This window comes from Panthera onca, chromosome F2, assembly GCF_046562875.1.
Source record: "Panthera onca isolate mPanOnc1 chromosome F2, mPanOnc1 haplotype 2, whole genome shotgun sequence".
Taxonomy (NCBI): domain Eukaryota; kingdom Metazoa; phylum Chordata; class Mammalia; order Carnivora; family Felidae; genus Panthera; species Panthera onca.
Window position 1 is genome coordinate 64,330,218 of NC_138356.1, and position 15,365 is coordinate 64,345,582.

The 15,365-nt window shown below is 42.1% G+C and overlaps 1 protein-coding gene across 3 annotated transcripts in view; it reads right to left on the reverse strand.

Annotated features, from left to right (window-relative positions):
* Positions 1-882: 882 nt before the first annotated feature.
* Positions 883-15,365, reverse strand: part of SNTB1 (syntrophin beta 1) — a 235,171-nt gene continuing 220,688 nt past the window's right edge. For all 3 annotated transcript variants that reach the window (XM_060611234.2, XM_060611233.3, XM_078441968.2), the window contains 3 exons: positions 11,467-11,663; positions 5,890-6,080; positions 883-2,751 (listed from right to left, as the gene is read on the reverse strand). In XM_060611234.2, coding sequence (XP_060467217.1) covers positions 2,659-2,751; positions 5,890-6,080; positions 11,467-11,663 — 481 coding nt within the window. In that variant the 3' untranslated portion in view covers positions 883-2,658. The remainder of the gene's footprint in view (positions 2,752-5,889; positions 6,081-11,466; positions 11,664-15,365) is intronic.

The window sequence follows — 15,365 nt, forward strand, 5'->3', positions numbered from 1 at the left end:
TTAAAACATTTGTATTGATTTACCCTTAAAGGGACAAATGTGAATTTAATAATTCATTGATTCAAATAAGAAACGGATTGAGCACAAAGCAGATTGGACAAAAACAAATTCAGTGATTGTATCCAGACATAGGACTTTGTGTCTTTCACAACATCCATAACACACATCAAGACAAGATTAAAATCTACACTATAAAATCATTGTAATTTGCTGAATTCAGAACGAGGAAAAATGAGTACTTGAAATTGATTCATCATAGCCACTCAGATATGATACACTTTAACTGTGAAGGAAAAAAAAAAAATGATTCGTATACACAATTCTCTTAGTAAAATTGTCTATTTCTTGCTAATAACACATTTTTATTCAGAAAATGCATAAATTTATTCAAATGTATATTTTCTAAAATATAAATATTTAACTTAAGTTTTTGTAAATGCAGAGAATGTAGTTTGTTGACCCCCACCCAGATATTAATCAGTCTAAAACTTAATGTGATGAAGAAATATTTGTAATTATCATTTTAATTTGTCTATAAATATATAATAGGATCTTTGCAATTTAATTATGAGCAATTAACTCATACTTCATGTAGTAATGAGCACCTTAGATTACATTGTTGAACTATTGGCATTAATGTATGTATTTCAATGTTATTTACAATGCATAAGTATAATTCTCTTGTATAACAACATTCCAGTGACTTCGAAAATATGTCATGAAAGAGTTCGGTATAATTTACAAATGCATCAAAGCTTTCCTGTAGTATTCAGGGTGGGATTTCACTCCTCAGCATTTTAAAATAAGAAACCAAAAAGGAAAGAAAAGAAAAGAAGAGAAGAAAGAAAAAAGAAAAATCGGTGTCCTAAAGCTGTTTCCAAAGTGTTTTTTGTTTTCTGTTTTGTTTTGTTTTATTTTGTTTTTTTAAACACCGGTTTCAACAAGATGCCCTGACAGAAAGGAGTTCTAGAAATGTTTGAATAGTACACGGGTCCCCCCTTGAAGAATCTCAGTGTATACGTTAAAGCCCTTGAGGGGGCCCACAATCATGAAATCTGTTTAACATTTCTTACCTTGGTGTTTAACACACTTGAACACACAAACCTCTTATTCTCCCCCAACAAAACACGTCTGTCGATGCCCTTTGGAACTAGTGTTACATGACAGACACTTTGGGAAACACAAATCTAAAACCAGCTTTGTAACTCAATAAACATCTGGTGGGCAAAATTACATTCCTTTAAGACAGTTTCACTTTTAAAAGCTCTTTGCATAGGTATTTGCTAAAAGTTCTGCAAAAACGCATAGGTCCAATCCAGAACATTTCTTTATGTACATTACAGGGGGAAGAAGGGTTACAAATGCTTACGGAACCTCTAGAGCTAATTTTTAAGGTCTGAGGAAAGGGACTCCAAAATCAAATGATACTGGTGTCTTTCTACTGAATTTGTATTGAAAGGTAAAAATAAAGGCATTAAATCAGAAATATGCTCTATGTTGTCTGAAAATATTCTTGTAGAAAAATATCAGGTCATTATATTATTTCCCTGGAATTCCTAAGAGCTGCGGATGCTGTCAACAGATTTGATTACCACTCTGGGTGTATGCGTAAAGCCCATCATCGTCCAGAATTATATGCGCTGCTCTATGATTGGTTCGAAAATGCATGCATACGAGCACAGGCAGGCACAAGGGTCAATAAATTGCTCAGTATTTCCACTGAAAACCACGAAATGGGGATAATTAGTTAATCTCATGTGAGCTGTTTTATATATATGTATGTAATATATATAGGAGATATACGTATGTTTATATATATCTCAAATGACAATCTTTTAAAAAAATATCCATAATTTGCTTTCTATAAGTAAAGCTATCCGTCTTGGCTCTAAGATAACACACCTTGGTGTGAGTGCAGTCTCCAGATTAATCATCTTTCAAGCACACGACTCTTCTGCAAAGCTCTGCACTATAAACAGTCTACTTTGGCTCAGATTCCACCAGCTCAGAGCTCAGATCAGTATCTGACGCTTTATCTAATTCCTGCTCGGCATATGCTAATGAGAATACTTCAGACTCATTGTACATCACTGAAAGATAATTCATTAAGAAAAAAATTACAGCTGCTTCATACTTAAGTAAAAGGTGGGTTTCCAATTTGAAGCACTTCTCTTTCCTTACCAGCAAAAGTCAACTCAATTAGAAGTAGGCAATCAATCACACTAAAACAAGGGATCGTTGTTATCGGGGGTGGGGGAGGTCAATGTGTCCATTTCTCATCTGGTCAGCCCTTGCTTACCTGGGTGAACCAGTTGCCTAGACACTGGTATGATTAAGATCTGCACACGCTGTTCTAATGTTCATGTACTTGATTGTCGTGATTTCAAAGCTATGCTTATGTATTCCCATTCGCCCTCACCTCTTTACCCTTCTACCGTCCTAAAAAGCCATTTTTCTCCTGATATTCCTTGCGGTATTTTCTTGGGGCGCCCCCTTGTAGTTGGTGAAGCTGATGGAGAAGTCTGGGGCAGCTGAGGACTCGGGGATCTAAAGCTGACCGCGGCAGACCTGCTATGCTACCTCTCCCCGCTCGCCGAGCAGCCCATCTGACGTCCCACAGCAGCCCTCCTTCTGTCCAAGGCAAGCCATCCCCCCTGCTCAGGCCACCAAGCCCAGTCTTGTGATCTTCGCTGACAGGAAGGAGTGAATGATGAACACGATCGGCTTGGGGCAGGAGTGAAGGTCCAGTTGCTGAAATTTAAAAAGAAGGGAGCGTGAGAGATTTTCAATCAATGCTTGATACAGAATAGCGATTTGCACATCAAATGGATCTGAGCACTTCCTGCTTTTAAATGGGAACTGAATCGATTATGGCTGTAAATCCTTGCCCCCCCCCACCCCCTCAGTGAGATTTAAAAGCTAACTCTTTGAACTTATTCTTTACATCTCATATATCTTTTTTTTTCCGAAATAGGTTCTGTGAAATTTATATATACCAGTAGCATCCATAGTGATGTTGCCTTTCTTGACTGTCTAAACCATTTATTTTTGGTATCACAATAGTGATATTATTTATGTTGGATTAGGTCCAGCTTGGAGGAGCACTAAATTTCACATCTGAAGATTAAATTTGAGTCCTGGTTTTAACACTTTTTTTTTTTCCTTTTAATACTTTCTAGATATATAATCTGGGACAAGTCACTTGAAATTTTTCTTAGTCTTACCTAATTTACAGGGTAAATAGAGTATTAAATGAGATACTGTATGTGAAATCCAGAATACAGGGGCACCTGGGTGGCTCACTTGGTTAAACATCTGATTCTTAGTTTCGGCTCAAGTCGTGATCTCACGGTTTATGGGTTCGAGCCCCACATGGGGCTCTGCGCTGACAGTGTGGAGCCTGCTTGGGATTCTCTCTCTCTCCCTCTCTCTCTGCCTTTCCCCTGCACTCTCTCTCTGTCTCTCTCTCAAAATAAATAACAGAAAAAGAGAATTCGGAATGCAGAAGCCCTAGGGCTAAGCAGCTGTGTCCCCAGGGTCCTGTGCTCTTGAATTGTAAGCATGTGGGTCACATGTCTGTTAAGTCCCCTGCTCCGTGTGTGCCTACATGTGTCTCCACCCATGACCAGAGCATAAGAGTCAGGTTGAATTTTTATCACTGGACCTAATTCAGGAAAACTGGAGGTGTTTCCAATTCTGTTCTGATGATGACACTACTGGGGAATCAACAACCGGAATGTATAACAGTATCTAGCGAAGTTAGGGTTGTATTTATCATGAACCAGGCACCGTGCTAAACATAAACTAGGCACTGTGCTAAATATTAGCTCTACACCGTCTTATGTAATTCCTACAAAATCCCATGAGGTAGTTATTGCTATTATCTCCATGTTTTATATGGGAAACTAAGACTTAAAGAAGTTCTAAAACTTTCTGAGCTCACGGATCTTACAGGGAAGGGTACATACGGACTCAGATGCAGGCTTCTCTGATGCCAGAGTCGGGGGTTAACCACAGGATTCTGTTTTCACTAAGGAAGAATGCAACTTTTGGAAGTAATCGTAAAGATTACCCACTTTAGTCACTGTATTTTATGGACAGAGAGACTCAGATCCAAAGAAATACAAGGACTTGCCCAACACAACTGGTGAGTTACAGACTCAGAACACGGGTGTCTTGACCCTCAACTCCATCTCAACAGCACATCTCTGCTCCCTTCCCTGGAAAAGGAGAGGAAAGCCTGGGTGGTGCCTGCCTCCTGGGGTTGCTGACTTGACCTGGGGGAGCTATGTGTGAACTTGCACTCACCAGCTGAATGGACTGGCAGCAAAAACTCAGTCCTTCCTAAATCTCCCGAGTCAGGTTATAATTACAGGCTTCAGGAAGGCTGAAATTTAGACCTAAGTGATTTTCCTCATGGGCAAAAATAGCCTTGATTTTTCAAGCCAAGGATAGCAAGAGACTTTTTTTTTTTTTTTTTTTTTTTTTGCTAGGGAGCAGTCCCCTTTAAGAAAAAGCACGCAGTTGAGTGATTGATAAGAGCAGCAACTGAACTACAAGTATTCTTAGCGAAAGGGACTTTCTAGTCACTTATTTCCAAACTGGTGCTTCAGACTGAACCTACTGACTGAAACACACAAATCCTATAAAATCCTGTGGATCCATTTTAAAGGTTAAGGAAATGACTGGCTGGAAACTGTTCTCAGAAAGTGAGTTCAGATGAGCAGCCAGGCGTAGGGTGTTGGATTCCTCACGGCCACAGGTGATACCCACAGTGAGAAGTGCTGGTTACGTGGGGCCGGTGGTGTCTCGGGACCCAGAACAGCAGTGCTCGTGACTTTGAAATGAAGGCCTTATGCTAACAGCTTAAACGAGGTCCTATGTCTTCCGGAGAATGTCAAGAACTATACTTGCTTTCTAGAAAGAACGTGCAAATTCCCACCCTTTCATAGAACTGAAGAAGTACACTGTTATTGTTGTAACAGGCAGTAATGATCACAGCAAATTGTGAATTTCAATACACTGGCTGTTTGCATTGATCTAAGTCTAAAAGTTACTCTGACAAATCTGCTAATTTTGTTAGACGTTATTTGCCATTAGCCCGAAACTTCTGGGCTCTTGTCTGGCTCTCTCTCCATGCAGGTATTGACCACAGTTCTTTGTTCCCCACCATCCCTTCTACTCTGCCCCTCGTCCAGACCCTCTGCCTCTGTGCTCTCCATGTGCTGTGCTCCTTGCAGACCTCCCCGATGGCGGGCATTGCGCATGTCACGCCCCCGCACCCCCCACACCAGCAGGGATGCCCAGGTTAGATTAGACGCTTGAGACTTTTTAAGAATGAATGGTGCATTTTGAAGCTGGTGGGACCCCATTTAATGAGAATTTAATGCTGACTTTGTAAAAAATTCTTTGATTCAAATATTGATTTGCTAGTGGAAAATGAGACAAAAGTTAGGAATTTTGAGATGCTTGGATCTAATCATAGTTTTTCTAGGATCAAACAAGACATGAGCCTGCAGGTACTTTTTTTTTTTATTTTTTTTTTAAATTTTTTTTTAACGTTTATTTATTTTTGAGACAGAGAGAGACAGAGCATGAATGGGGGGGGGGGGCAGAGAGAGAGGGAGACACAGAATGGGAAGCAGGCTCCAGGCTCTGAGCCATCAGCCCAGAGCCTGACGCGGGGCTCGAACCCACGGACCGCGAGATCGTGACCTGAGCTGAAGTCAGATGCTCAACCGACTGAGCCACCCAGGCGCCCCAAGCCTGCAGGTACTTTGCAAATAGTCAATTGCTAAATAAACATAAGGCAGCGTTACGTTTGCAAGCCATCACAGATGTGCCGCCCAGCAAAACATGAAATTGCACTGTCTACAGAAATACACTTACGATCTCTCCATCTTTGCCTCCAAAATCCAAATACAGCATCCTGATTCCATCATCTGAAGACATTTTCAGCTTCTCATAGGGAGACTGTAAGATGGTCTTGGGAAAGGCACCCTCCTGTGGTTCCGTGGTAATAGAAAATCCATTCTCGTAATGTATGGTCAGGCAGCACGCCTGGTTTTTGTAGGTGCAGGCTGAGGGGGAGACAGGAGACACAGCGGTGTGAGTAGCAAGGTCGGTCCATTTTTCCATGCACTTAACTTACAAGTCTCCTCAATCCCAGGGTCAGCCACACATTTCTCAAGTTGAAAAATCAATCACTGCTCATGAAAATCTTCTCCTTGGATGGATTTTGATAATGTATCTTAACTTGCCCCATGAACCCAAGGGAAAGAAGCTGAAAGAATTCCTTTTGCTGGGATTTACTGACTTCTTTCTGGGCTCTCGCCCTTCTCTGACCCTCTGATAGCACACACGTGGACAGGTATACTTGCCTGCCACTGGCCTTGTCCAAAGCCGGAAAAAAACTGACATTTGATGTAGGGTAAGCTACCTCTGATTGGCCATCATCAACATCACCACACACACACACACACACACACACATACACACACACGCGGCCCAATGCCATGTGTCTACTGGCTGGTGAAAGAAACAAGCTTTCCTCCGTGACATTACCAAAGTTAGCACACCTAAGCGGTCAAGAGCAAGTAGCCTAAAACCACCTCATTTTTAATTTTTAAAAAGTCCAACAAAGCTCATTTTTTAAACAGAAATGAGGGTTTTAAATGTTTTCTCTGATGATCTTGGGTCCTAGAAAAGCTGTGCAGTAGGATAGACACCAGATGTGGCATCTTCCGTGGTGAATGCTGTTTCCTCTCTGCCCAGTGTGGCATTCAGGAGCCCCAGGGAGTATTCACAAGGTGCTGTGTGATCCAAAGGAACAAAATTAAAATCTCTTGATGACAACAGGTGCCAGCTTTTGTGCGTGGTCCTCACTGTGTTTAGGAAAAGTGACCAGCACTCTAAGCTTGTGAGCGGGATGCAGCCTTGCCCCAGAATCCTACTTCCTATTTAGGAAGACTTGTGAATGTTTACACCCCTGATCAAAGAGTTCTGAAAAAGGTTATTAAGTATCAGATTGGATTTTTTTTTTTGCCTCACAGAACACCACAATTAACAGACCCTGGCAAGTAAATTGGCTCAGCCCTTCATACACATCTGAAAGCTCTTTAGGGAAACCAGGATATTTTCTTTGCTGGAGATGGGGATTGGGAAGAGGAAGAGGATGGGCATTATGATTGCTCTATATCAACATTAGCTCAGCTTGGCTTTATAAACCAAACTGAATTTCACCTTACCACAAACTTCTGAAGCAGGACCTTAGCTTAATATTATAGGTGAAAAAAAGTGACGCTCAGACAGGTGAAATGTGTCCCAACTTAGGTGGTTTAGAATTCAAAATTCAAGTTCTTTCCACTCCATGCCATGTCTCTTTCTCCTTCTCTGGAAGTCAGGATATAGAGGGATGTGGAGAGGGACCTTGGCAAAGAGGCAGAGTAATGACTGTATGGTCAGGGGGCCTTTAGAGTTTGGGGGAAGACACAGGGGACTCACAGAATGAGGCGGCTTTTAATTGAAGCTCTGCTTAAAACCCATACCCCTCCTTCTGACTTCCCACAGGCATCTTTCAATTTGTAACTAAGAGCTGATATTTCCCAAAGGTGTACTACAGTCTCTAATAGATTTCTGAGTCCTGGGCAGAGCCCCTCAGTAAATCTCATACTCTCAGAAGGTCCGTAGGCCTCTAGCACCCCCATAGTCCTAGGATAACCAAAGACAGTGGCATGGGTGTAGTTATGGCTTCCCATCTTGAATCCTTGTTTTTGACACTCTTTACTTCTATTACCTGCAAAATAGGTGGGCAAATGAGCTTTAAACATGCTTTTCTTCTTCCTTCCTCTATATTTGAACTTTAAAGCTATGCCATCAGATATTCCGAATTAACTGATTGTGGTTACTTTCAATTCTAGTTGACCTCAAATGGTATCCGTGGCCTTCATATAATGGAATTGGTTACCTCAAGATGTTCTCAATCCACACAGGGTAAACCGAACACATTATCAAGTTAATTGAAGCTCTGATTAAAACATAAGCCCCGTTCCCCTACTCCCTGCAGGCATCTTTCAATTTGTAACTGGGTTGCACGTTTGATCATTTCCGTAATTTCTCCTCTCCCACCACCCGGCTAGCTCCATCCACACAATTCATTGTTTATTTCCTTTGGCTGGTCTACCACCAGCCTCATTATTTTCCTGTCCAAGTAGAGGTCAACTTACTGAGAGAGAAAGATCTTACAAAATCTGTGGAATGCAAACTAAACCAAATCCCTTTGGCCATCTCCAGTCTTTCCTAGAACACTCCTCAATTTATTGCAAGGAGCATGGATCTTTCTGGTATTTACACATATAACTTAAGTTTAGTTTTCAGGTTTTCCAAATCTCAGCTCCAAAACTCTAGTTTTTCTTGCCATACAGATTCAGCATAAAAAAAAAGTTTCAGCGACGCTCCAGAAAGGTTTCCAACAATGATGGAAAATGGTCGGGGCACCAGTCAGTTTCAGGGTAACTGCTAAAAGACACGGATTTTGTTGGTGTTGCTGCAGTGGAAATTCTACAAAACATCTGTTTGTTCACGTTTGCATGAGTAGAGGAAATGTGGAGAAACCGTACTACACATCTGAAAGATGTGTGTCCCACCTTTCAGAATATTCCTGAGTCCCGGGGGAAGCTCCTGCCTAGCGCGGCAGTGCTCCCTAAGGGCTCCAGGGCCCGGCAGCATCAGCACCACCTGCTATTTATTAGGTGCAGATTCTCAGGCCCCATCCCCAAGCTGCTGAATCTGAATCTCTGGGGGTAGAGGTCAGCAATCAGGCTTCTGAGAATAAAACAACAACAAAAACTTTCATTTCTGTTGGTTTTAGTGTGGCTAAAGTTTGGAAATGCTGTACCTAGGATGTCTTGTGGGCAATCCTGTTCCCCTAGAGCAAAGCTGTACAGTAGGACTTTTAGCCATGATGGAAAGGTTCTAGATCTGCACTGTCCAACGTGGTTGCCATTAGGCACATGTAGTGACTGAGCCCTGGAAATGTGGCTGGTGTGACTGAGGGAGTAATTTAATTTTAATTCAATAATATTTAAATAGCCACATATGACCAGAAGCCAGCATACGGGACCGCACAGGTCTGGAGAAGTCATTACAAGAGTAATGACTAATAACAACTCTGAGTGAGCACTTACTATGTGTCAAGCACTGTTCGAGGCGCTTTACATGGATTATTTCTCATAATTCTCGACAACAATCCTATGAGGTAGGTACCGTTATTTTCTTCTTTTTACGGATAATGGAAACAAGCGAGGCAAGTAAGAGTAAGAGATTAGGAAAGAAACGGGACTGGAATTTGAATCCAGGCCTTTCTGACTTAAATCCCACACTGTGGCTACCACCTTATACTGGATGCTCAGAGACACAGAGAAATGAAGGAACAGGCAGGAAAACATGATAGAAAGGGGCGAACAGAGAAGCAGCCTTATGGGACTCAACGTTGGATTTCCTGGGAGACTGTTGTTGAGGATACTAGCCACTCTGTCACACATGCCCTCTTTATGAGTGACCGCAGGACACCTGGAAGAGAGGTTGGTCCTAGATCTCAGAGCTAGAAACAGTCTGCCTTACATCTCAGAATCAGGAACAACAGCATTATGGACACTGTCAACTGTACATTGTGCTGGCTGCTGAAAATCACTGGGCTAGTATGGAATCCACCTTAGCAAATGTACAAGATTTTACAGCACATACTTTGTTCCTTCATGTGACTTTAGATTCCTATTACTTCCTAGTCTCTAATTTTATCTTTGCCCAGTAAAAAATGAGATTATCTAGATCTGTATATTTATATGTGCATGCATTCTATCTATCATCTAGCTATCTGTCAATCGTCTATCGGTCACCTATCTATCCATCTGATTTGGAGAGTGGCATGAAAATTATTGATCACAGCAGCCTGTTTTCGGACCAGTGGTATACCAGTGAGATCTATGTCCTTGTAGACAATAGTCAATGAGAAAGAGTCTTTAGAATGGCACAACCTAGTGTTACAGTTTTGTCATTTATGAGTTGTGTGATCTTGGATAAGTTACTTAACCTTTCTTCCTTTTTTTTTAAATTTTTTTTATTTTAACGTTTATTTATTTTTGAGACAGAGAGAGACAGAGCATGAACAGGGGAGGGTCAGAGAGAGAGGGAGACACAGAATCTGAAACAGGCTCCAGGCTCTGAGCTGTCAGCACAGAGCCCGACACGGGGCTCGAACTCACGGACCGCGAGATCATGACCTGAGCTGGAGTCGGACGCTTAACCGACTGAGCCACCCAAGCGCCCCGATTACTTAACCTTTCTTAAGGATTTGCTTCCAGATTTGTAAAATCAGGTTGGCAAGGGAATTGTGTGCATTAGACGAGATGAGGCAACGTATTATGACCCTAGTCATACACACACCCCGGAATCAAACCTAAACAATATTTACACTAATTTTCCTATTCCATTTAATTTTTTAAATGTTGGTCTGGCCTCAATTCATTGATTTCTGGACCCCTAGTAGGGTTGTTTCTCATAGTATGAAAAACACTGAGGGGTGCCTGGGTAGCTCAGTCGGTTAAGCATCCGACTCTTGAGTTTCAGCTCAGATCATGATTTCGCAGTTTGTGAGTTCGAGCCCTGCATCAGACTCTGAGCTGACAGCGAGGAACCTGCTTGGGATGCGCTCTCTCCTCTCTTCCTGCCCCTCCCCCATGCTCACACGCTCTCTTTCTCGCTCTCTCAAAATAAATAAATAAACTTAAAAAAAAAAAAAGAAAAAGAAAAACACTGAGAGGCAGTAGATGAAATGCCTGGCACGTTGTGAGCACTCAATAAATAGTACAGTATAGAAGGTTCTTCCTTCTTTATACAAATCCCAGTTTCCCCACTAACCGGCCCTGTCGTAGAGCTCTGCAGGAACATGGCTGCACTCACTGTGTGTTCCTTCCATCCAGCCTCGGCTTCTCCATCCATACCAGGGGCAGGGGTCACTGGTGGTTTCCCCTTTGCTGTTTCACCCCAGCTAGACACGTCTGTTTCCCGCTCTTTTTCACCAACTGGTTCCCCAGTTTTGTAAACAACTCTGTGAGCTACCAACACTAATGTGCAAGAATTGTATTCTGTGATAAGCTACTCAGAGTCAGTCTCTGTTGTTTATAACAAGAATCCTACTAGTTTGGGCCTCCAAAGTACATGCCTCCAGGAAGCCACCCAGGGTTACACAGGTAGGAAAATGACATCTGACTCTCCAAGTTACCAACTTTTCTTGAATGAAGGAGGAGAAAGGCTTGCTTTTCAGTAGGGCATACAGTGCCTTAATTTGGAAGAATTTAAGCTTACTTCTGGAATTCTCCACAGCCAAAAAGGCCAATAGTGGAAACTACTTTGAGGCCAGGGCAGAGGAGAGGGCGTGCCGGTCCTGTGTCAGCCAGCAGTGCTCACCTGTGGTGACCTCGGTGACGAGTTCCGCCGAGTTGTGACATCCCTGTACGATGCTCCGCGTCCAATGGGAGAGGTCCCTGCTGGTCTCGGCCCTGAAGACATGTGTCTCGATCCCCTGCCTGGTGCCCGTTCGCGTAGCAAAGGACAGATCCACGCCAGCCTGGGGCGATCCTTTGCCCGGACCTGAATGGACCAGCCTGTCGAGAAAGAGAGACAAATCTCCATCAAACTGTAAACCACTGTGTTCACCTGACTTGTCATCTGATCAAAGCTTCCACATGGGTGATTTGCTCTCGTTTTTCTGACCTAGGACCAAAGGGTCCGGCTTAACCCCAGTGTCCCCCGTGGTTTTCTGCCTTCTGCTCTGCCAGTCCCTCTCCAGGGCTACGGTGAGATTTAGAAAGTGCCCGGGGAGCCGCATCCGGCTGAATGTGCAGAGGAGTTGAATCGCATGCCTTTAACTCCCACGAGACAAGTTCCACGATACCCACTGGGCCAAAAAGAGAATTGGGAAAGTGAGAGCGAGAACAACTTAAATAGTGTGTATAGTCCTCCCCATTCCATTCCTGGGCATGAGTATGTCCCGGTGTGAGCACGACACTGTTTCCTGGCTTAGCCTCCGTCCCCCTGCATGTCTTGTAGTTTGGCTCATCTGGGTGTACCGAATGCGTTTTTTGAGCACACAGCCTCCAAACACAAGCAAACCACCATGGGACTCCACTGAAGAAGCAGCAGTGGTAACACCTAGGAATAACTGGCAATGCTGGGCTTCCTGGGAAATGGAAAGAACGGCACTTACTGGAAGATTTAAGGGATTTCCAAGAGTGCTTTTTGCCACAGTTTGCACACTGACTTTAAACCGCACGCTTTAAAGCATAAAATGTGACTCCCATCGTAAATATTTTCTGAAAGGCCAGACGGAAACCGTGAGGAATCACAGTCTCTGAGCCCTACCCCCTGAGCAGGCACCGGCTCCTCCTTTTCACGCCTCCCCTTTAAACCCCTGGATCTCTCCTGCTCCTCAATGTCTGATATCTCAACCTTCTTTGGGAAGAGACACCCGTATCAATCATTTGCAGGATAGCACGAGTATAATTTAGTAAATGTGACTTCTCCCCAGGATATTTGCATTTTCAGTCTTATCTTTTGGTACAGAAGGAAACACTACCATTTGCCAGAGAAATTCCAGGTGTCTATTCACTCAGTGGACGGGAGATGGGAGACTGACTTTTTTAGGCAAGGGGCTTGTTACCCCTAGATTAAAATTGCACAAAGAAATCCAAAAGCTCATCTCCTCTTGTAAGCTTAGATATTGCAGAGCAAAATTACCGGTGAAATCAAACACAGTACCCTGTTGGATTTCTAGCAACAAGCTTCTTGTAGAACTCTGAAAAGCTTTCTTTTACTCACAAAGCTGGAATTGGTGGCGGGGGTGGTTTGCGACGCCGCCTGGAAGAAAAAGGTTTGTTGACAAGCTTTTTGATCGTAAAATTCTTTGAAGATAGAGAAGATTCCAAGAGATTATGAAGGCTGGCAAGAACGTGGAGGAAAGGGACCCCCTGCGCACTGTTGGTGGGAATGCAAATTGGTGCAGCCACCATGGAAAATAGTATGGAGGTTCCGCAAAAAAACTGAAATTAGAGCTACCATAAGATCCAGCAATTCAATTCTGGGAATATGTCCGAAGGAAGCGCACTCAGTATCTCAGAGAGGTATCTGCAACCCCAAGTTTGTTACAGCATATTCACAATAGTTAAGATATAAAAACAACCTAAATGTCCATCGATGGATAAATGGATTTTAAAATTGTGGTATACACACACACACACAGACACACACACACACACACACACACACACACACACACACACACACTGGAATATTACTCAGCCTTAAGAAAGAAGGAAACCCTGCCATTTGCAAGAGCATGGGTGAATATGGAGGGCACTATGGCTAAGTAAAATAAGCCAGGCAGAAAAAGACAAATACTGGGTGGTATCATTCATATGTAGAATCTGAAAAAAAGTCAAACTCATAGAAACAGAGTAGAATGATGGTTGCCAGGGCTACAAGGTGGGAGAAACAGGGAGATGTTGGTCAAAGGGTACAAACTTTTAGTCATAAGATGAATGACCCCTGAGGATCTAATGTACACCATGATCACTATACTTAATAATACTGTATTGTATACTTGAAATTTACTAAGAGAATAGACCTTAGGCTATCCCCTCCATACACACACCAAAGTAACTATATTGAGGATATAGATGTATTAATTAATTTGATTGTGGTAATCATCTCACCATATATACATTGTGCACATTAGGCTTTATTTGTCAATTGTACCTTAATAGAAAGTAATAATAAAAGGGAAGTTCCATGAATCTCATTGAGAGAAGAATCTGGGACAGTGTGAAGGAAACTGTCTGTTGACAGGGGTTTCAAAATCTTGGTGAGGCTAAAGAAAAAAGAAAGCATTTCTCAAAAGCCTAACATGGGTTATAAAGGGATTGAGAGCCAGGTAAAAATTCATTAAGATAAGGTACAAATATGGATTTTTGAATTTATTCCATCCTATTTTTAAAAAATGTATTCTTTTGTTCAAAAGTCAAACTGTCAGGGTGCCTGGGTGGCTCAGTTGGTTAAGCGTCTGATTCCTGGTTTTGGCTCAGATCATGATCTCACGGTTGTGAGAGTACTTAAGATTCTCACACCCTTCTCCCTCTGCCACTCTCCTGTTCTTGCACATGCCTGTGCACACATGCTTGTGTGCACATGCACACACACACTTTCTCTTTCTCTTCAAAAGAATAAGTAAGATAAACATTAAAAAAATGTCAAACTAAAAAAAAAGAAAGGTACTTATAAAAAACAAGGATTTATATTGTTTTCTTAGTTGCGTAAATATGTTTTTTATACTTGATGGTGTTTAAGTTTTAGTTACTTGAGGAAATACATCTAGCTTTTCCTTTTTAAAACTCTTAAAAATCTGTATATGTTGGGGGCATCTGGCTGGCTCAGCCAGATCTTAGATCCTGAGTTCGAGCCCCACATGGTATGTAGAGATTCCTTAAATAAATAAAACTTAAAAAAAAAATCGGCATTTTTTTTTACAGCTGGCCAGCTGCACTGCAAACTGAAGAGAGATAACAAGGTTTGGGGGGCATAAAAGCCTTCATGAGACCCCTATTCTGCCATGTGTTAAATGTTCTAGGAATCCCTACTTCATAAGGTAGTGTTTTAAAGATCAACTGAAATAATCTGTGAAATCCATAAAATAATAATATTCTAATCTGTCCACATCTAGCACAGACCCAGCATACGGTTTGTACTCAGTATTATTTCCATACCCTTATCCCATCCCTTAGTGCCCCTACCCTCATTTCCCTTATTTTAATATAAGCAAGATGAATTTTTCTTTTAGTAGGCTCCACGCTCAATGTGGGACTTGAACTCACAACCTTGAGAGATCAAGAGTCACACGGTCTACCAACTGAGCCAGCCAGGCACCTCTCGGTTTCCTTATTTTAAAAATACGACTCCTGCCTCCCATGCTTGGGATTCTTTATAATAAAGTACAAAAAAAAAAAAAAAAAGCACTTAATTCAGTATTCAGTGATCATCAGAAGCATTCAGTAAACGTTAGTTCCCTTACGCCTTCCCTAGCCGGACATGTTCTCATTTGTTATACCCTAAATTGTCCACTGAAGGGGCATCAGCGCTGTCACAATCAGGGCCAGTGCAAATGTAACACTGAGGCACAAGTGAAGGGAGAAGAAGATGTACCACCCTCATGGAGAATGTCACTTTTTTATGAATTTCCTACCAATATTAATTTTTCTCCAGAGAGACTATAAAATCGGAGCCAATAATAACTGGAAATTTAATTTGTTGGAAAA